General features: G+C 35.1%; 1 protein-coding gene across 1 annotated transcript; it reads right to left on the reverse strand.

The window, feature by feature from the left end:
* Window positions 1-930: 930 nt before the first annotated feature.
* Window positions 931-22,734, reverse strand: LOC129265027 (aarF domain-containing protein kinase 1-like). The gene is made up of 10 exons (XM_064101856.1): window positions 22,610-22,734; window positions 13,560-13,746; window positions 13,004-13,087; window positions 12,375-12,578; window positions 11,423-11,581; window positions 10,881-11,039; window positions 9,683-9,799; window positions 8,588-8,734; window positions 7,142-7,339; window positions 931-5,710 (listed from the first exon to the last, which is right to left on the reverse strand). The coding sequence occupies exons 2-10, from the start codon at window positions 13,719-13,721 to the stop codon at window positions 5,342-5,344; spliced, it is 1,599 nt and encodes a 532-aa protein (XP_063957926.1). The 5' UTR covers window positions 13,722-13,746; window positions 22,610-22,734; the 3' UTR covers window positions 931-5,341.
* Between the last annotated feature and the right edge of the window lie 1,043 nt (window positions 22,735-23,777).

Raw genomic sequence — 23,777 nt, forward strand, 5'->3', positions numbered from 1 at the left:
TTGCAGAGCGAGAAGAAAAAAAACAAAAGTTTGGGTTTAAGCCGCCCCAGTCCCACGCCTTCAAAAAAATGTAAAGTATCACTGACAGAATACAAAAGTTTTCGCCAAATCTTGGATCAAATATGTCAAAAATTAATTCCAACTCACATCTAGATGTCACTCTGTGTGATATCCAACGTTTTGATGAACATATAGCAACGCCCGAGCTTCTTCGGCGAAGTAAGTGGTTTTCCGAGACATGGACGCAGCCATCTTTGCTGAGATCGACTGCGCAACAGTCTGGAACTTGATCGTTTTTTCTCTATTATACTCAATAGGAGCATACACTTTTCTATGCAGATCTATATAGCAGCCAACCTATACGGTATGCACACGCAATATTACCACGGTAAATCATAGACAAGAGATACTATAGCGCAAAGAAAACGTACAGGCGGTTCAGTGTGTAATAGGAAGGGCGGTTCAGGTGCTATAGGGTTAAACCCCCCCTCAGATATTTTTTGATAACTTTTTTTGGGGGGGCTTTTTTTTTTGCTTGTCAAATTTTCATTCAACTCGAAAACCCCCCTTTCAAAAATCCTGCGTACGCTACTGATAACCATAATGACAATAATGGTGTTAATGATGACGAAAGGGGAATGAATACAACATAAAACAATGAAATAGTAAGCTCAAGCCCTTCCCTGAACTGTCAACTTTGTAGAGTACAATCAACATCTTCTTTCTTCCTACCTTATCCTGCCCCTCACTCTCCCTATCCCTCAAGGTCCTCCCCCTCCTTCACCCCCCCCCCCTCTATCTCTGTCCCTCTCTTCATCTAACATTCTTCCTTACACAGTTTTCAATTGCTATCTTCCTTTTTCTTTTATTGGTGTGGGTAAATGCAGTCCTATTTAAACTGACAATCAATAAATTTGAAACCATAGAAAATTTCTGAGGTTTATTATCTTTTATTGCATACCATGTTTTAACATCTATTATGTCATTTCCATTTAGAGACTATTCCAAATAGGATGCAATAAATAAATTGATTTTAAAAATGACAACAAAGCCTGCTTGATCTTAATTATACCTGCATGAATCCTTGTGCATATGCATTGCACATACAGTTGTCCTCAAAATTATTCATACCCCTTGAGGAAAAAAAATTCTTTGGTAGATTTTTTACTTGTAAAAGCTATTATGGTGTAACTTTCTTTGTATCTTATGTCTGCTTGTTGCTATGCATGATTTGACATATGAGCTGGCAAGTCTTTATTAGCATAATAATAGAAAGGGTCGAAAGTTATTTTTTGCACTTGTTCAGAATTATTCATACCCTTGCCAATACCTCAACAAAAATGTCCTTTTATGACAATGCACATTATTTTCAGTCTGGGAATGTGCTATTCTTTGTTCTATAGTTATTTCAAGATGTTCCAATGAATTAAACACCCTCTTTGTTAAACAAGTCATTAAATGATGGAAAATAACATCTTTCTAAAAGGGTATAAATAGAGGAAAGCATTCTGGTTATTCTCAGTCTCTGATAATCATGGCCAAGAAGAAGGAGCTCAGTGAGGACCTACGCCAACGTCTTGTGAATGCCCACATTGAGGGAAAAGGTTACAAGGCCATTTCAAAGCAGTATGACATCCCTGTGGCAACAGTCCAGAGCGTAATCAAGAAGCACAAGAGGTACAACACTGTGAAGAACCTTAGTGGGCGTGGCAGGAAGTGCAAGGTGTCCCCTAAACTTGCCAGGAAAATCTGCAGAGAGGTCAACAACAACCCCCGGACCACAACCAAGGCCCTACTTGAAACGCTTGACCGGTCAGGGACGAAGGTGTCCCGGTCCACCATCGAGCGAGTCTTGCACAAAGGAGGTCTCCATGGACGCAGGCCTCGGAAGACACCGTTGCTCAGGAAGAAACACCTGAAGGCTCGACTGGCCTTTGCTAGAGGTCATCTGAAGCAAAATCCAAGCTTTTGGTCAACCATCCTGTGGTCTGATGAGACGAAGTTGGAGTTATTTGGCCATATGGATGTTGAATACGTCTGGAGGAAGAAAGGGGAAGCATACAATCCAAAGAACACTGTGCCAACCGTCAAGCATGGTGGTGGGCACATAATGCTATGGGGATGTTTCTCTTCCAGTGGCACAGGGAACCTTGTTAGAGTCAAAGGAATCATGAAAAAGGAGGATTACATCCAGATCCTTGATGAGAACTTGAAGGAATCTGCCGAAAAACTCCAGCTTGGCCCCAACTGGAAGTACCAACAAGACAATGACCCAAAGCATACCGCCAAGCTGGTGAAGAAATGGTTCAAGGACCATGATGTCAACGTCCTAGAATGGCCAAGTTAGAGTCCTGACCTGAATCCGATCGAGAACTTGTGGCGAGACTTGAAAGTCAGAGTGATGGCTAGGAACCCGACCAACCTGACCCAGCTTGAGGCCTACGCCAAGGAAGAATGGGCCAACATCCCGCAGGAGACGTGCAGGAAGCTTGTGGACACTTATAGGAATCGTCTAGAAGCAGTCGTAAAGAACAAAGGCTATGCTATTGACTATTAATGAAAGACATTGGACTCAGAAAACCTAGGGTATGAATAATTTTGAACATGACATTGTTTGAATATCTATGAATAAAATACCCCTGAAAAGAGAAATTTCTTGAATTGTGCATTGTTGTTATTCTTTCACTAGTAGGTCACACATAAATCATAGAGAAACTTGATAAAATGCATTCATTTCATCACAAACATGAAATATCACAAATATCAACAAGGGTATGAATAATTTTGAGGACGACTGTACATGTAGTTGCATGTATAATAGAGCATGAGAAACTGGGTGGGTCTTTACAAAGCTTATGCTAAAAACGTAAATAAATATTTGGTCAAATGAATACCACTGATACTTTTTAACACCACTCAGCAGAATTTAGTTCACAGATAACTATATGAAGAGTGTATTACATTATGTTTTGAAGACCTGTTAGCACACAAGTTTGGGGTCTGTGCTCAATAACACATGTATCTGTCAAATCATTTTCAGTTACTGCGCTGGTAATCACAATGTCACTTGGAAAAATAGTTCAAAATATTAATTTTCTGAAATATTCAAATTAATCTAATAAATTTTCCAAAAGATTTTGATAAAATACATTTGTATTTCTTTTTTGGGTCTAGTCATAGGAGGTGTAATGTATCATTAGTCACACATAATTTCACACAAAACTGTTGACATGTTCATAGGTGCTATATCAGATTTCCTCTTTGGCTAATTGAACTCTTGACATTCACATATTATTTTTTTTAATCTGTAAATTTTTTTACCACAGTCATTATCAAAGGAAATTCACGTGTACTATGTTGTAACGGGTATTACGGCATCTCATATAGCACATGATCAGGGCAGCATTTTATGAAGCTTGTCAGTACTGACAGTTGGTATCTTCTGACAGTTACCATAGTAACAGGCATAGACCAGTGCTTCAAGAAGTGCACTAAACTTGAGAGCTGACGATTTTCATGAAACTCCCTTAGGTCATCAGTCATGCTTGCTTACAGTCGTGAAAAAAATTACAAACTGCCTTATAAAATATGGCATGTCATCACTACCCCTCCTATCCTCCTGGCCAATCTATATCCACTGCTTGAATCATGCTATAATTATACATTCATTCAACATGAACAACCTTCAGTTGTCTTCATAATAAATGCAATCTGCAGACCTGCAAACAGCTAAATTCCAATTTCAGGGTGGATCTCTCTCAATCATACACATTCTAGCGGCCTCATCCATTACCCTAAAATCTGTATCCTGCAAAAAATTATGCATACCAACACCATCCTCCATTATTTTAACACATTAGTGATGAAAATACAAAATTGATCTGTATTTCCTCTTTGTTTAGAAAATATGAATAGCAAAAGCACCTATAGCAGTACAGTGTCCTTTTAAAAAATGCTTCCATAGTATTTCTAAAATGTTGGAATCAAGGTTTCAAGAAATGCCCCAGACTCCCCCCGTTCCTTATTATTTCCGGCATCAGGACCACACAGCAGCACATGCTTTTGCTTAAACACTTTACCCCCTATGTGTAATGAGATGCTAAGTCAAATAGTAGATATAAAGTGTGCCCCCCCCCAAAAAAAATGAAACCGAGATTTATAGATGATTTATCATGCCTTAATCACAAATACAATAGACAAATGACCTATCATTGTAAAGCTTGTGGTTTCCTCTTTCATCTGAAATAACGTAGATTATTCCTCTTTCATGCACGAGTGAGCAAAAACAATTTGAAGAAAGTAAACCTATAAGTCATTTGACAGGAATTCCAATTAAAAAAAAATCACATGCCTAAAAATCTCATTATCTGCTCCTTATTTCAATACAAATATCACAGAAAATTATTAAGAAATAACAAAGTTCTGTTTCTTCAAAACAATGCTTCCAGTATTTATACAGTATTGTGGTTAACAAAAGACTTTATTCCTGGCTGATCATCAAAATGGAGTGTCAAGTAAGTCTGAAAGCTAGCCTGTAAAACCTCATCATTTTATGAAATTATTGGAATGAAGAATAATCTAAGTCATTTCAGATGATGAAGGAGACTCTTAAGCTTTACGGTGATAGGTCATTTATCTATTACATTTGTGATAAGTTGTGATAAATCTTAGTTGTTTTTTTTCTGGGCTGCACTGTATAATATATTACTGGCAAAATATAATATGTAATATTTTACCAAACAGTCTATATTGAGGATAAATATGGCAAGAAAACTTGTAACATTCACCAAATTCACTTTCAAACATTTATATTTTGAAAATTCCTGTTTTCAAGTTGGTATTTTTCTTTTGTTTCTTCATGTTGGAATGCAATATATGGCAGTTATTTTTTTAAAATAGGATTTCCTGTTAAGTTCATTATATCTGTATTATTGTAATTTCTTCCAACAATAAAAAATTTGAATCCACATCTATGTCTGCATTATTTAATATAAGAATTACTCAAGTCTATCATATTGGTTCAAATAAAATTAGGAGAAAGGCAAATGGACAGTTAAAAAAATGTATATATTTTGTTATCCTTTGGTATGTCATAAACATATCTCCAATAAGACATTTCTTTTATTTTCCTAATTTCACTGAAAACAAATTGATTTTAGGTGAATTGCACCTTTTGGCAAATGCCCTTTACATCTCAGCAGATAACCATTGCTCATACAAAAATTATAAATATGTCATATAAATATCTATAACATGCAATATCATTATCCATAATATGCCATATAAATATACATTGATTTTTGCATAAATTTATCTAGAAAACTAAGACCCGCAGCCTTCATCAACTGATAGCAATAGTAGTTAGACCTATAAATGTCCTTCTAAACCATCTCACAACAGATGAACACATCAGCCAAAGGTACATCTCATAAGCTGATATCTGAAGAAGTTTAACATCTCGTCGCACATGAACCATAAGACGACCCCATCTAGTGGTTTTCTGTAATGCTTTATGGTGAGCTACAGAGCGTACACAACATCTGGACATGTTGATGAACGAACTGGCACTCTCGCTGCTCCCCAATGCATATTCAATACTACGTAGTAAGTCATTGGTCTTGAGGAGGAGCAGCATCTGTCTTGGTACCATGTTTAGGAGTTTAGTGATTTCTGAGATGTACTGGGCTGCATGCTCGCGAACCTCACGATCCTAGAATCAAATATAAGTAGAAAATAATATGAATCTATGAGCACCTTGGGCAATTCTCTTTTTAGAAATCTGTTAAAGATTTTTCATTACCTTATTAAAGGGATAAGAAATTAAAGGCGTATTGAAGAATTATAAATAATCACAATATTGACTGCATTTTTTTTTACAGGAAACAGACAAAATAGTATTTTCTATATACTGGTACATGTAACGAGTGATATCCTGGGGCGGTATTCTGAACATTGTCTTTTCTCCATATTTTATCTTATCTCAGAGATATGACAAAATCGGTATTCTGGTGGATGTCATATCTTTTGTCACAAAAATTGTCATAAATTTCGTCTCTTCTTTTTAGCGCGCACCAAAAACACGCGGCTTTAAATGCGCGTAATCCTTTTATTCAAGCAAAAGATATGACAAAAGTTATGACAGGGGGGTAGCAGTCATAAATTTTGTCATATCTTTTAGCACCAAATATCCCGATACCCTGCCGACTGAATGTCAAGCATATAATGATATTATTTAGATTAGATTGTGGTATTAGTTTCACTCATCAACCATGACAATTTTCAAAATTATATTTTCATGCTACAATTAGTTAGGCCCTACATATTAAATTCCTCCTTTTTCCTTTGTTTTTCTTCTTTTTCTACTTCTCCTCTTAAATCCTTCACAGCTCCCTGTCTCTCTTTTTAATTAAGCGCATTAATATACGCGTAGTTGCGCGATGCCAGCAACTGCATTGGGGATACGCCCTACCTGCCACGGGGCCTTCCTATTGGCTAGAAGGGCTCCCACTGGGAACTAACGATGATTTTGATTGGTTTGCTTCCGAAAAGTTGGGCGGGAACTTTGAGGGATATGACAAGGAAAAGACAATGTTCAGAATACTGATTTGTGACAATCATAGCGGTGTCACATCTCGGAGAGAAATGACAAAATTTATGACAAAAGTTATGACAGTGTTCCAAAATACCACCCCTGGTGTAACTGTAACAAAGAATTTCTTCCAAAAGTCCTTGTTCTATCCACTTCACACTGTTTACAACATAGTGTTGTAATCCAATCTACATGGAGGAAGTTACTAATTGATGCAGAGAGTCAAGGTTCCAGCCCTGGTCATGTCTCTTAAATGGTGGCGTTTAAGGTCGGTCCATGACATAAATAATCATATCCCATTGATACACGTCATTGAAAATTCAATAACACAGACTGTCCTTAAAAGATTGCATTTACAGAATCATTTTATAGATTCGGAAGAGTGTCAGATTTTACAGGTGGGAAAAATAGACAGAAAATGGGCAAAAGTAACAAATATACAGTAATTTGGTAACAGCTTGTATGTTTGTTCCAGGACAGTAAACACATAATCTTGTCCGCAGGTTTCATAACGATGAATAACCAGTAAAAGAAAGTGAAATGTTGCTTTACCTCTTGAGCAGACCTTTGTTTCTTGTCAATACCAACAGCCAATGAATCCCATGATCTAGCAGTCAGCATACAAGCAAAGATACCATACATTTGACCAGCCCCTAATGCCATACTATAATGTTTGATACCCTCGAGATCAGCTGCTAAGATAGACTGCCATAGACGGGAGTAATCCAGACGAAAATCATCTGTCAGTGTCTGGAGGATAAGAAAATACAGACTTACTCAAAACATATGATTTATGCTATTACAAGTGTAAATCAATATGCATTTCATTGTCAGATTTGTTGAATCAATTGGTAATGCAGAAGTCAATATTAAAAAAAAAAAGATATTTAATTGTGTTTAAAGGGATGCTCTGGGCTGAAAATAATATGAATTATACAGATAAAGAAAAATCAGAAAAACAAAACACTGAAAATTTTATCAAAATCGGACAACGAATAACAAAGTTATGGCATTTTAAAGATTTGCATTACTATGGTGAAACAGTTCTAGGCATGTCTTCATGAATATTCAATGAGCAAATTGATGATGTCATATCCCCACTTGTTCTTTTGCATTTTATTACATGAAATTAGGTTTATTCAAATTTTTTCAACCAAGAACTAAAAAAATTGGATTGACAACTGATTTAGTGTATTAGATATTCATTGCTGCAACTTATTTCATTAGAGAGGAGACACATTATTCACACATGTATGAAAAAATGAAACAATGATGATTTCATGTAATAACAAGAAAAAGAAAAGTGTGTATGTGACATCATCAGCCCACCTAATGAATATTCATGATGATGTGCATATAAGTATTTTAATAAAATAATGCTGAACTTTAAAATTTGATAACTTTGTTATCCTATTTTGATGAAATTTTCAGCATTTTGCTCTGTGAATTTTACTCTATTTATTTAGATATAAATATTTTCAGCTCGGAGTACCCATTTAAGGCATGTTTTTCAGTATGTTCTCAAACTGCCATTTTCATGATTTTAATTATCTGTTTAGAAATTGAAGAGCATTATATTTCAAAGCTTAAATGGTTAATAAAAAAACTGTCTGATCTCATGTGAGTGAACCTGCAGTGACGCCTGAATCCAAAAATCATTATCGCACCAACTTTCATTTGGAAGGGTATCTATTCACATCCTAATCTTACATTTACTTTTCGGAATGACGTCTTCATATCATTGTTTCTTTCTTGACCAAAGAATAGTGAATACATTCAAAGTTCAACTTACGAGGCTATTTTGCAATTTACAATCGTTATTTTTGACATTTTGGGAACTTAATTGCCCTTTGCCCTTCAGTAATTTCAGCTGATTAAAAGTATATTCTCTGAGAAGTCTATGCACTTTGTGTACATACATTAATAGATGTAAGATATTAGCTCTGTTTATCTTTGCATCTTTCATATTGAAAAAGTTGAATTAAGTTATGTACATACCTGATAAAGACCATGATCTAGTAGAACTATCTCTACTTCTTTCTTGTCATTGTGTCGTATGAGAACGTTACCTGGATGAGGATCACAGTGAACATATCCATTCACAAATATCATCTCACTATACATCTTACCAAGATTCTTGGTGATCTAAAAAATGAGGACACATGCAGAAATCAATCAATATTTACTCTGACAAGCAATACGTCAGGGTAATCTAAAGACACTTGCTTTCATATCAACCTATCCTAAATAGTTTTTTTTTAAACTGTAGATACATTATTCTTAGGCAACACAATCTCATTCATAACCCCTGCATTTTACTGATTTAATAAAAATACCATAAAAACAAGAAAAAACAAAAAAATTATTAATTTAGCAAACTTTTCTTAATTTTAAAGATTTGAATAATTAAGTTCAGTTTACATCCACTATTTTCTATTTGTTATTAATCTATTTTCTTTATGTAATATATTTTAGACTTGTTATACTTACTATCATCTCAGAAGAATATTTCAAATATTTTTTCCCACTAAAAACTACAAAATGAATAAAGTGTGTGACAACTGTATCAATGTTTAATGCATATCAATCTTCTATGAATCTGATCAACACTGAAAAATAACAGACTTTCTCATTGTACATGTACATTGAGTTTAATGAAAGATTCAGTTTTCAGATTTTTGCCATTGAATCACAACTGGTAGTTAGGTTGGATGGCCAAAGTGGTTAGTATGCCTAGCCGCCATTAAATATTTAATAAAATTTCTTGTTTCTTACTGTAGGAGTATTGTATCAGGTCTATTTTTCGATAGGATAGCATTTTTTGTCATCACTTCATAACAAATAGAAAAAATAATTTTAAAATAATAAATCATCAGCCAAGAAGCAAGAATCAAAGCTATACCTTTACATTAGTGTAGAACGAGAATTCCTCCAACCCTCTAACACTACACCATACACAATTGACAGCAGAACTCTAGTCTTCATATCTTTCCTCTGTCCCCCCCCCCCCCCCCCAAATCCTAATAAGATTCTGGTCAATTTAAGGATTTACCAGGCAAAGCTAACATTTGACTTGGGCAATAATCTTCATACCTGATTGACATCAATGCCCATCTGATCCATATATTCCTTGTTATCTACCTTGCCTCCATTGCAGTATTCCATGGTTAACACTCGTGATGTAGACTGTTGCCAATAAATATCAGGAACCTACACCAAGGCGAAGACAAAGGTCAAGTAAAACAGATTTGCCATTAAATTGCAAATATGAAACAACAATTTTGATTGGTTACTGGCTTGATTTTAGGACAAATCATGTATGCAACAATGACCTTGAATGGAAATTCTCATGTTCTAACTAATATAAAACATTTTCTTTTATAACAAGGCCAATATATCAATGGTACTGCTCAGAATACAGAGAATAAATTAGTTCACTGACATTTTCAATAATTTTGAAGGACTGTTTTTTTTTTTTTTTTACTTCATTATCACGAGAGCAGGAACATATTAAATGAATTAGTACCATATAACTTGTCTCACTGGTAACTCAATGCTATGTCCAATAGTTTGCACAGCTTTTCAGTATTTCATGAAACATCCTAACTGTTAAGCTATTGAGATCCTTGTGAATGATTGGATGAAAGTAACTTTTTCAGTTACAAGCACTTCTTAAAATAATGCTCTGCTGGGCTTGGAGTCTCATTTACAGCATGCTAGTTTCATGACCTCACAAAAATTATGGATGACCCTAACCAACATCTCTGCTGATGCAGAAATGTATTATCTTTTTTTTAAGGCATCCAATTTTTTTCTTCAATATTTACATTTGTAACATCATCAAAATCATGATTATGTAAATGCAACATTTATATACTTTGCTTATCAAATGCTGATATTATTTTACTATGTATATGGTTATCTAGGAAATATGAAAATGGATAGATACTGACACTGGCGATGATATTGAAACTATTCCTATCCACATGAAAATGGGTATTAACAGATGGGGTGCATTTCTGCCCTCCACTGACAAAAGAAAGCAACTCTGATTTTCTTCAAAATTGACATCTTTCTTGATTTGGGATATTTTCTGTATGATCTACATGATGCTAAAGACATTTGAGTCACATTTCAGCTCCCAATTTCTGAGATATTGGCATTTTGGAAGCAACTAACTCTATATTTCAGTAAAAAGTTATGAATTTTCCTTATCTACTAACTCATTCCACAAAGTGGCTTCCTTTTGTCAATAGATGGCAGATTTGATATTAGGAGTGCATTTGATTACCTTTAGGAATTTAAAATGATTTAGCATTTGAGCCACCTTTTCTGCATTCTTTCCTTCTTGGACAAAGTCTAACTCCATTGGAAGCTTCTCTCTCATTTCTTGTGCAAGCCAGAGTAATTCAAATTCAGGGAAGATTCGAGCAACAGCATTCAGCAGAAACTGTTCAATGATTTAAAATACGCAACCAAAGGTTATTGAATTTCAAAAAAAAAAAAATATGTTTGTTGAAACCATAAAGGCAAAAATATTCAACATCACTATTTTATCATGAAAAAATGTAAATTTAAGCCAAGTATTTATTCATTTGAATTATAAAATTCATCTGTATATATATTATCCATGACAGTAGTTTAAAAATTATCTTGTAATTTGCTTATTTATCACTTAAAATTTTTCAAATAATAAATCAATATAAAATCAGAGGTCAGAGCAGGGACAAATTATCTTAAAAAATGACGGGGGAAAAGAAAAATAGTCCATGGCCTTATTCTCTAACCAACCAAGGGAAAATTTACAATATAGAATGTGGTTACTTTACAAACCTCCACTGTTCTCATGTCCACCTCAGAGTAGGATTTAACATTGGGATGCTGGACTTTGACTGCTACCTTAGTCCCATTCTTAAGCAGAGCTGTGTGGACCTGGGCCAAAGAAGCAGTACCTACTGGCTCTTCAGAAAAATCACTGAACAAATCATCCACCTGATACAAAATAAATCATGGAACCAGAATTATTCTTCAGACCACGCCTCCCAGTTATGACTTATGAAGATAAGTAGTCTTATTGGTCCAATGCATCTAATTATTATGATTGGATATTAACTATCAATGGGAAATACAAGACGAAACAGAATTAGAACTTAATATTTGGGACAATGTAATCAATAGATTATATAATGTGGAGCATGGTGGCTAAACTAGATAATCATTTAGGGGGAAACATCATGCAATTTGTCCTGAAAAGGAATGTTGTTTATTGTTTAAAGAAACAATTATTTTGAAGAACTTTTAAGCCACATGAATAACAACAGTTCTTTTACCAGTTTTTTTCCAGGACTGCTTACATTGTGTTTACACAAACTGCATTATCATTGAAAATAAAAATGCTATAAAAGATAGCTTAAGGCCATGGTATCTTCATAGAATCTTGATGTAGAGTCTTTTGATCACTTTTGGGATTGAAAGCTCATCACTGATGAATTAATGGAGTACGAAACTCAGAAATAAGCTATTAATTGTGCATCAGGTAATCTCTCCTTTAGTCAAGCCAAACAAAATGAAGATTTGGCTAGTGACTCAAAGTTGCTCAAATTGTCCTAATTCCTATTCTCACTTCAATTGATTTGTTACATAGAAAAGCCAAAGAAAGGGTGGATTAATCTCTTGTCTAGCACCTACTGAATTATGGTGAAAAGTAGGTTAATTGAACAATGAATGCTTTGCTCTTCAAGGTGTATTTTCCAATTAATGAAGCGTATTGCTAAAGGAGCATTACCGGTATCCCTAGGTCCTCTGCAACAACCTTCTTGATATCCTTGAGAGATGACTGTGGAGCATCATTGTGTAAAACCTTCATTGTACTGACATATTCCTCAGGCAAGAGATAATCAAGAGCACCGACGTGTTGACCCAACTTGATGAAAATCCCTCCATTCTTACAACACAGTCTGTGTAGTCTCTTAGCTGACCGCTTGTGAATCTGTCACATCAAAACAAATTAAAAATTTGATGACAAAGAACATTCAAGCCTTGTTCAGATACATTGCAACAAAGCTAATTACAAATAATCATATTGTTCAGTCATGTTTAATGATGTTGTAGTACACTGGCAAATTGGAATATAAAAAAAAGTTGTAATTGCTTACCAGCTATAATTTCAAGCAAATGATCAAGTTCCAGCAAACATTGGTAATCCAAACAAAAAATAATGTTCAAGAGTTGTAGGGAAGGGGAACAAATCATCATAGAGGCTTTAATGTACAAAAGAATAGCACTTCTCTAAAGCTGATTACTTTATTTGCTCTTGGTGTATCATATTATTTGATTTTCAAGATCATTTGATTGTTAAGCAGCTTGAATTTTCATATATAAATAATTGGGAGAAAAAGACTGGTAACGACTTACAGTTGACATCATCTCTTTGTACTCTGTAGAACCAGACTCCTTTCCTCTCATGTTCCATTTATAGTCCACTACAATTGCACCTGCCTGTATCAAGATACATATGCACCTTGCATTTTAAACTGATAGAAATTAACTTTATTTATACAGATCTGGTCCATGAGAGTGTACATGTACAGAACAGATCACATGGATATATTTACTTTGCAGACAATAAACTTTCTTTAGTTTCTTCATATAACTTATGAAAATTTGAATTATTTTCACCTAAATTTTCACAAGAAATATTTCTTCCTCCACTCCCTTCCTCTCCTTCTTCCCCTCTTATTCATTATCATTATAATAAAGAAGTTGGGGATACATTTATGTTAATATCTCGTATCAATGAGAGCAGGTTCATTCCCAATGACAAAATTGTGGATATATTTTCTGAAAAATATCTACACATTATTTTATTCTATCGAGGAAAAATTATCATGTGAACATTAAGATAAAAGGAGAAAACCTGATTCTACTAAAAGTTAAAAACACAATTAGACTTTAGAACAAGTAAACTCACTGAAAAGAAAGCACGACCAAATCTAACAACCCCAACAGATGACCAGTCAATGTAGCCTTGGTCTGTTGCTATGGCAACACCTGCCCCTCCAGCTCCACCAAGAATTGATAATGTCATCCATGGTCTACGAAACCCATTTCTGAGATATCGAAGGGCCATCATACCCTATGACCACTTTTACAAGTTTCTGAAAAAAAAAGTCAATCATAACATTAACAAGAATATAAATCACAACTTAAGAAACTCTACACTCATAACATAAGATTTAGATTATAGAGTTTTGACCATTCCCCTCAGTACTTGATTTTGAGCTGGGATAGTACTTTTAGTAGACACAAATCCAACCCGAAGCAATTTTAATGCCAACTGTGGTAACAAATTAAAATTGAATTCATATAGAATCCAATTGAGCGACTATTCAAGTGTCAGTTTGTATAAATAAAGAAAATATGTAGCAAAGACTTTTCGTAGGAAAATATATAATTGCTGAGAAAATGGCAAAAACAAGCATGAAATATGAGCACAATGTTGGGTACTTTTCTAATACCTTGGTCACATTTGCTCTATGGCGGCCGTACGGCGAGTCGAAAACAGCCGTTTTAACATTTTATGTACGAGCTACATATAGGTGGTTTGTATAAAAATGAATAAAACGGCTGTTTTCGACTCGCCGTACGGCCACCGTAGAGCAAATGTGACCGAGGTATAAACAATAATAAAATGCTGGCTTACCTGTATTGTTGGTAATCTTCGGTGTAATCATTTTTAACTTAGATTTCAAGATTTCACAAAGTTCATTTATGGAACTGTAACAGATCTACAATTATGTAGAGTGATGATGAACTATGTAGCTCTTAGACCATTTATATGTAGACAATTGAAACCTTTTGTTTTATAGACTTTATCATGGTCAGCACTTACATTTACTGCAACTATTTTCATTTAGAGGGAGACTATATTTCACTTTACTCGATAAATAAAGATAATTTTCTTAAAATTTGACTGATATAGCTGGAAAACATGACTTCTGTTAATTAACGAAGCACCGTTTGCTGACTATTTGAAAATCCCATGGGGTGTTCGGTGTGCGATGCCTACATTTAGCAACAGTAACAAACCCAGGCTATCCAACCTCTCTGTTGTATTCTTCCTCTGCTAAGCTCGCACTCAGAGATCATAGGCATCATTGAGCACTTTTAGAAACGTACGTCGATATGGACGACTGATACGAGATTACAATTTTTTGGCCTGCTATATGCCTCAGGTCCTTACACACATCCACTATCAGAATTGAGAACCTCGCCACATCCATTTTGCGGTTCTCCTAAATCATAGTCGACGTGCACATGAGTGACGTCATTTCAACCGCTCAAGCTCAGCATGAAGATCAACCTTTCCCTTTTAAAACACAGTTTTCAGTTACTTTTCACAAAATTAATGTAAGTTATACGATGTATTATGTTTATCATATTTGAAATTGCTTTCTGATCTCCAAAATAACTCGCGTAAAAAGGAATCAAAGCAAGTGAAAGGGCAAGTGTGCACAAGTTGCACCTTAGCATCACTTGAACGGGTCGCCAGGCGATGGTACGGCAGATCTTCCGGGTCGGGCAGCGTGTCATGACCCGCTGGTTATCGCGCTGTTTCACATGGACGTACGTACACATACAAGTCGAGTGAAATCTAAAGTATTTGCATCTGTAGTGAACAAGGGCAGACGACATCGTTGACTCAAACTATCAGACGACTGCTACGCTGTTCTCGTTCACTGCTCCTAAAAGTCTCTATCGGCACTGGGAGGACCGCAGTTCTCAAATCATGAAAAAGACTGATATAGACATAAAGTTTTCCAAACCCTTTTAATTTATTGTGCATGATGATGAGTCTTGCTCTGACCACTTGTTCACCGCAAGGTTCATCCTGCCCGTAAGAGCGGGGGATTCATATTCCGGTGACCCGGGTTCGATTCCCACTTGGTACATATTGCCCTTTGGTAAGGCATTAATCCTCATTACCAGGTCCTTCAGAGAGGACCTTAAGCTGTTGGTCCTCTGGTTGCTTGCTTACAAGCATTCATGCTTTCTTAGCAATCAGGTAAAAAATCCCCATCAATCAATTCAATTTAAAAAAACATTAAAAAACACTTTTGTGACCAAAAATACTAATTTCCATATAGTTGCAATTGATTTTTCATTAGTAACTTGGGAATTATTTTTGAATTCATCAGAGTGCTAGACTAGCACATCAATGATGTGGAGCTGATCCGGCATCTCGCAACGAAATTTAACACAATTTTAATTTCAGCCCAGTTGACACTGTAGTGAATTATATTGGTGACATAAATTGAGGATATAGAATTGAAATTGATGAAGAAATGACATAGAAGCATTTTTTTGTGATCTATGAATAAATTTCATATAAATTAAACATAAATAACTTTCTAGTCAAAATTTCTTAACTCTGTGTAGAACCTTGGTGAACCTCATGTAGCTCTCAGATGGAACAAAAATAATCAAAATCAATCAACAAATAAATAAGTAATTTTTGTGAGTTTTTAAAATATATGAATAAATTAGCATATTTAATGAATTTCAAAACTCTGTGTTGAAATTTTGTATCACCACCTCGAGCTACCAATCATATAAAGCAAACAAAATTGAAATTGATCAACAAATGAAGAAGATTTTTTTTTGTGATTTATGAATAAATTTTGCATAAATTAGCATAAATAATTTTCCAGACAAAATTTCAAAATTTTGTGTACAAGTTTGGTGAAACTCATCCAGCTCTACCAGATGGAAGAAAAAAAATCAAAATCTGTCAACAAATAAAGAAGAAGAGGCATTTTCTGTGATTTATGAATAAATTTCGCATAAATTAGCATAAATAATTTTCTACTGAAAATTTCAAAATTCTGTGTAGAAGTTTGGCGAACCTTATGAAGTTCTACCAGATGGAAGAAAAAAAATCAAAATCGGTCAACAAATAAAGAAGAAGAGGCATTTTCTGTGATTTCTGAATAAATTTTGCATAAATTAGCATAAATAATTTTCTACTGAAAATTTCAAAATTCTGTTTAGAAGTATGGTGAACCTCATGAATGTCTACCAGATGGAAGAAAAAAAAAAATCGAAATTGGTCAACAATTAATTAAAGAAGAAAAAGCATTTCATGTGAATTTTTAAAAATATGAATAAATTAATTTCGCATAAATTAGCATAAAAATTGTTCTGGTCAAAATTTCGAAATTCTGTGTAGAAGTTTGGTGAACCTCATGAAGCTCTACCAGATGGAAGAAAAAAAAATCGAAAATCAGTCAACAAATGAAGAAGAAGCATTTCATGTGAATTTTTAAAAATTTGCATAAATTAATTTCGCATAAATTAGCATAAAAATTGTTCTGGTCAAAATTTCAAAATTCTGTGTAGAAGTTTGGTGAACCTCATGAAGCTCTACCAGATGGAAGCAAAAAATTCAAAATCGGTCAACAAATAAAGAAGAAGCATTTTTTGTGAATTTTGAAAAATGCGCATAAATTAGCATATTTAATGAATTTCAAAATTCTGTGTAGAAGTTTTGAATCCCCCACCTAGTGCTATCATATAAAGCAAACAGAATAGAAATCGGACTTGAAATGGCGAAGAAGTAGCATTTTGAATTGTGGACGGACAACAGACGACAGACGCCACGCCACGGCACAAGCTCATTTGGCCCTTCAGGCCGGATGACCTAAAAACTTGAATTTTTGGCATATTTTTGTGTATGCCCTCTACTGGTGGAAAGTAATATGGCAAGAAAATTGTTTCATTTTTCAATCTCTATTTTTTATTTAAAAATAATCAAAAGAATCAAATGTTGAAATCTACTAGTTAAGAGCCAAGTTATATGATTAGTGTCATGGTCTGTAGAACAATATCATGTTACGTTTTCAGCGTATAGAAGTTTACAAGATGACTGTCATATTAGGTTGTAATATGTATTCGTATATCTGTACATGGATATAAGCTGCTTTTTCGTATACATTGCGTTGTCATGTTTTATTTTTGTTGTTGTTGATTATTATTATTGTTAAAATCACTGATATATTTTTGTTTGTTTTTTTATTATATTGATTCAATAAAACACATTAAAAAAAAAAAAGTTATATGATTAGCTATAGTCTCTAAATAAACTGAGACTCTCACTGAGCTGAGTGAGAGTCTCAGTTTCCATCAGTAGTTTGTGAGTGTCAAACAATCAAGCATTTTTTCCAAAGAAAAAAGAAAATAAGCCAAACACTGCCAACCTTACTTTGCCACACATGGAGAACTAACAGAAAACAAGGTTAGGCCTATATCATAACCTTGTTCATTGAATGAGTGGCTATAAAAACGTTAAGACATTTGTTAGGGCACAACAATAATCAATATTCATTTTTAATATTAAAGGACAAGTCCACCCCAACCGTTAGTTGATTTGAATAAAAAGAGAAAAATCCAACAAGCATAACACTGAAAATTTCATCAAAATCGGATGTAAAATAAGAAAGTTATGACATTTTAAAGTTTTGCTTAATTTCACAAAACAGTTATATGTAAATCCTGGTCGGTATGCAAATGAGGAGACTGATGACGTCATCCACTCACTATTTCTTTTGTATTTCATTATATGAAATATGAAATATTCAAATTTTCTCCTCATTGTCAAGTGAAACAAAGATTAATTCCTCCCTGAACATGTGGAATTAGCATTGTTTTAATACTATATGGTTCAGTTAAGTTGGTCCTTACTGTCAAATCTGTAAAAAATGAAATATTGTATAATTCAAACAATAAAAAACAAAAGAAATAGTGAGTGATGGACATCATCGACTGACTCATTTGCATGTCACTGAGATGTGCATATAACTGTTTGGTGAAAAATAAGCGAAATTTTAAAAGGTCATAAATTTCTTATTTTACATCCGATTTTGATGAAGTTTTTAGCGTTTTGCTCAATGGATTTGTCTCTATTTATTTAAATCATCAATTTTCTGGGGTGGACTTGACCTTTAATAATCAGTATATCGTAATAGACTCTAACGTTATATTTATTTGCTGTACTAGCCTGTAGCCCGGGGGGGGGGGGGGGGGGTACTCGACCATTTGGTAGGGGTGTGCCGCGGGCGAGACAAAAAACGAGGGCTCCGGAGCGGGCTTATTGTAAAATGGAGGGTCCTTGGAACAGGCTTCGGAACTACAAATGTTTGTGAAAACGGGGGTCCTTGGAACGGATCGCCTGCGTGTGACTGCGTATGCATCTCTATGGACAGGCATACGTGCATGTAGCTAGTCCGGCGGCACGGGCTCCAGGTGCGCTTGCGCAGAGGCGATGGTCGAACAGCGCTCTGCGGCCGCTTTTCACCAAAATGGCAGCTCATTGTATCGGATCAATGCGACCGGAACGGCGAAACGAAAAATATGCGAAGCTTTGGAGCGGATTTTTCTCGATGAGAAGAAAATGCTATATGCTTTGGAACGGCTTTCTTTGTTCTTTTTCTCAATGAGATAAAAATGTCATGCCTTGGAACAAAAATTTGAGTGTAAAAATGGGGATCCCCTAGCCTGGAGGCTTCTGGGGAGTAAAATTATTTACTACGTAGGCTTACTCCCCATGAAGCCTGGGACGGCATGCCATTTGTCCCTGTGTAGGGATAGGATTCCCACGGTGGAAGTAAACTTAAATCACACATTTTCCTTTAAGTTTAGAGCCCAAACTAACGTAAATGGGCCCAAACAATATTTACCCCCCGTTTTTAATAGAGGTCCTTATATTTATTAAATAAATAGTACTAAATTTGAAAAAAAAAACATAAAAAGAGCACGAGCGTTTACTTACCCAGTCTGTTTACGTCGCCATTTTGGAGTCTTTTGTTATCGATACCAAGATACCACACGCGTGAATCGGCAAAAAAATATTACGAATCGTAAAATACTTGTTTCGGTCGATAAATATCATAAAAATTGCTAAATGATATTTATCGACTAAAACAAGTATTTTATGATTCGTAATATTCATTGGCTGATGCAAGTATTTTTTTAAATCTTAGACTGCAGCTCTACACGCGTGTGGTATCTTATTATCGATAACAAAATTATTAATTTCCATACAGTTGCAATTTATTTTTCATTAGTAACCAGGGAATAATTTTTGTATTCACCAGAGCGCTCAAAAACTTTTCAATCTCCATTATTAATTAAGAAAAAATAATTTTAATTGTAACTGAGAACAAGGTTATATCCACTCATTCAATGAACAAGGTTATGATATAACCTTGTTCTCAGTTACATCTCCATGTGTTGCAAAATAAGGGTAGCAATGTTTGGCTTATTTTCTCTTTTTCTTTGGACAAATGCTTGATTTTTTTACACTGTCTGTTTCCAATACAGCTATTCATCATATAACTTGGCTCTTAAGTAAATTTGATTCTTTAAATTATTTTTTCTTAATTAAAAATAGAGATTGAAAAATGAACATTTTCTTACCATATTACTTTCCACCAATAGAGGGCGTACACAAAAATATGCCCAAAATTTAAGTTTTTGAGCGCTCTGGTGAATACAAAAATTATTTTCTGGTTACTAATGAAAAATAAATTGCAACTGTATGGAAATTAGTCATTTTGGTCACAAAAGTGACATTTTAATGATTTTTTAAAGTGTGTGCTGTGTACAGCATTGGCATACCATAGTCCTACCTGTAGATTCCCCACAGGCAGGATGGTTGCAGTGAACAAGTGGTTATATCATAACCTTGTTCATTGAATGAGTGGGGTGAATTTAAAATATGAAAAGAATGAAAAGGGGCAAGGACCTCAAGTGATAAAACAGAACATAATTACGTTCCAATTTTTTTTTCTTTTATTTATCCCCTTGAAAGCCATAGCACAGATTTGTTTTGCATTCATTTTATGTGATAATTTGTAAAAAAAAAATTTCATTTGATTGTAATCCTTTATGTTTGGATTTGAAATAAATAACATTAACTTGAAACTTCCCCGCCCTCCCCCTTGAAAATTTTGATCTGCCCCTAAATGGGCCTTTGTGGTAAGAGATTTTTTTATTTTATTTATTTTTTAATGAAAATAGGTTTGGCTTTTAAATCAATTTGTATCGATACGAAACAAAATTGCAAATTTGTCTTGATTGAGGCTATCAAGATTTCATTACCAGAATGCATTACGAGCAAAGTTTTTGAAACCTCTACGGTCAGTGGTCCAAACGAGTTGATGAGCCTCTATGGTTTCGTAAGATCTTTTTTCTTTTTCGATTTGTCACTGTCGAACACCAAAGACGTAATGGAGGCAGCTGGATGAGGTTCACGTAGAGAAATCAATGAGTTTTTATTCATTTTTTATTATGACTTTAAGTTTAATGTCATTTCCATCAGAATTACATTTTGAATTAACGGATCAGTTCAAGTATGAACTGATTCGCGATGCTTTGGGCAACGGATGGAGGGAAAATGAGCAATGTATATTTTTACAATTGGAAGGCATACAGACGAGAACGAGGTTATATTATTATAACCTCGTTCGTAGGATGAGTGGCTTCATGGGGAGTAAGCCTACGTAGTAAATAATTTTACTCGCCAGAAACCTCCAGGCTAGGGTCCCCTCCGCAGCACATACCGTACCCACTACGCATCACTCTAGGCGACACCCCAATACTTACCCGTGTTAATAAACTGGGACTCCACTCACGCGTATTTGGGCCGCCCTAGCTTAGAACTAAGCATTGATATCACTTTACAAAATATATCTACAAGGTATGTATAATCTATTTACTACTTTGATAATGTTTAAACGGTACTCACCAGTTCTTTTGATGTATTTTCTCCAGAATTCCCACGGATTTGTCCCAAATCTTGCGACAAACCACGTCGCGGTAGACAGCTGTACATTCTTTTTTATTTATAAATAGAGCGCCCCTTACGATAGTTGTTAACAACGCGGCCAAATCGTTAGGTTTTTTGCACTGTGTCCAAGGCGTTTTTATTTTGTTTGATCTTTTATTTTTTAATAAACATTTTGTTAAATAGCGATTTTTACGTCAAATATTAAATTTATATCATAAAATATTTTTAATTGTAGAGATATATATAATATCATGCAATAATTTATTCTAGGCCTATATATATTTTATAATAAAATTTATAATTGTTGCGGTCTTTAAAAAAGGATAGTCGATAGATCAGGTGATGACTACACGTATCACGTGATCTGAAAATCAGCTTCATACCGCTTTGATCGCACTCGACGGTGACCAGACTGACTGCCAAGAAAAGATCGAAAAAGGACTCAAATGTAAGTTTCCCTTTATTTTATTAAATTTTAAGTAAAGTTAGGAATAGGATGATATTTAATGGGCAATCTTTTAATAAATGATAAACAAACGAGGAAAAAACTCGTATTTAGCATTTTAGGGAGTAATATCATACTTGGCCCTTGGGTGCAGGAAACAGTAACAGTTCTACTTCTAACCTGTTTTTAACGCATTGTCGCCTATGACTATGAGGTCCATACATGCTAATGATTGGACCTCATTGGTACTACTACTACTAAAAAAAGTTAGGAGTGCTACGCATTGCCATTATTAATTATACCGAGTCTGAGTGCCCCCCCCCCCCCCCCGGGCCTGTACTCTGTACTGTAGGCCTAACAGTAACACTAACACTACAGCAAATAGATACTTAGATTTATATATTAGCTGTATGTAGCCTGTAGGCCTAACAGCACATAGATAGTTAGATCTAGACTAGTTCTAGTAGTGTTAGTGTTACTACACAGTCTTCCGAAAAAAAAAATTTAAATAAAAAACATCCAACGCAATACCCAGTAGGTGGGACAATGTAGATCGAGATCCAACTCAACTGTTTTAATGTGAAAGGTCCGGCCGATACTCTATCTGCTTCGTCTAGGCCTATAGTATAAAGTACCGGTATAACTAAGCCTAACTGTTAGAGATTCTCAAATACAATTAATAGGCTACTTATTTTACCAAGTAATTCCAAATTTTGGGGCAAACGCTTACCGTACGATTTGGATAGAGAAACTAAATACACGACCGGTCAGCTTCGGCGGCTCAGCACGATGACGTTGAATTGAAATTACGAAATTACGTAATATCGCCCGGTTGCACCCGATGCATATGGCAATGTAGTCCAGATTGGACCTTGTTGTTTGGAAGTGCTTTTTCCCAAAGCTAACATAGAGGGCACATGTCTCCCAATCTCTAATCAGCGCCAATCCACTCATTTTCCCTCTTGTTGGGGAGGGAAGATAAGTGGATTGGCGCTGATTAGAGATTGGGAGACATGTGCCCTCTATGTTAGCTTTGGGAAAAAGCACTTCCAAACAACAAGGTCCAATCTGGACTAATGGCAATGGGGCACTTCCATTGACGGTTGGATACCATATGCCCGACCATGGGGTCTCGAAAAGCACCCTAAACAAGTATTTTCCATATTCTGAAAATGAACCCCTTATCAAGTAAATTGGCGTATGAAACCCTACCGTTAACAAGTATTGGAAACAAAACGATACTCGATCTTCATTCTTGGCAAAACGTATTCCCTGAATTTGAACCCCTAATGCCCTATGCTATGTCACCGACGTCATGGGCGTCGATCGTTCGTCGGTTTTGGTTTTACCATCATACAGCCGATACAGCCCCACGTACCTCCTCCCGCGCCGGGCGGGCCCACACCTCGCGCAAATCGTACCGGTACTCCAAACACGTAATGTTGACTAGTGTTGGGGCAAAATTAGTACATCAAAACATTTTAGTCTCTTTTTATATACACTGTAAAAAAAATTCTGAATCAGTAGTTAACACAATAATGTATTTAAGTAGAATTTACAATTTGTATTTTTTTTTCGTTTTTTCAAGTAGTAGTTTACTTTATCAAGATTTTGAAAACATATTTGCTGTAAAAGGCCTTCACTTTGTACATCTAAATGTTAGATCTATTCTACCAAAAATTTCAGAACTTCGAATTATTTTTAAGGGAAAGAATCTTGCAGTCATTGCTTTCACAGAAACATGGCTAAATAACTCGGTGAACGATGAAGAAATCAATATAGATGGATACAAAGTAATACGCAATGATAGATTATCAGGCTCTGGGGGTGGTGTATGTTTTTATGTCCGAAATGATATTGCATTCAATATCATAGATGTTTTAAGTACAGGTGATTCT

Source organism: Lytechinus pictus, chromosome 7 (assembly GCF_037042905.1).
Source record: "Lytechinus pictus isolate F3 Inbred chromosome 7, Lp3.0, whole genome shotgun sequence".
Classification (NCBI taxonomy): Eukaryota; Metazoa; Echinodermata; class Echinoidea; order Temnopleuroida; family Toxopneustidae; genus Lytechinus; species Lytechinus pictus.

Bases quoted from the DNA above. Each gene is read 5' to 3' on its own strand.
- LOC129265027 (XM_064101856.1), bottom strand. From the start codon at position 13,721: ATGATGGCCCTTCGATATCTCAGAAATGGGTTTCGTAGACCATGGATG. The intron at 11,040-11,422 runs GTTTGTAAAGTA...ATCATTGAACAG, and splicing joins TGGACATGAGAACAGTGGAG to TTTCTGCTGAATGCTGTTGC. The intron at 9,800-10,880 runs GTAATCAAATGC...GCCTTGGTGTAG, and splicing joins ATCATTTTAAATTCCTAAAG to GTTCCTGATATTTATTGGCA.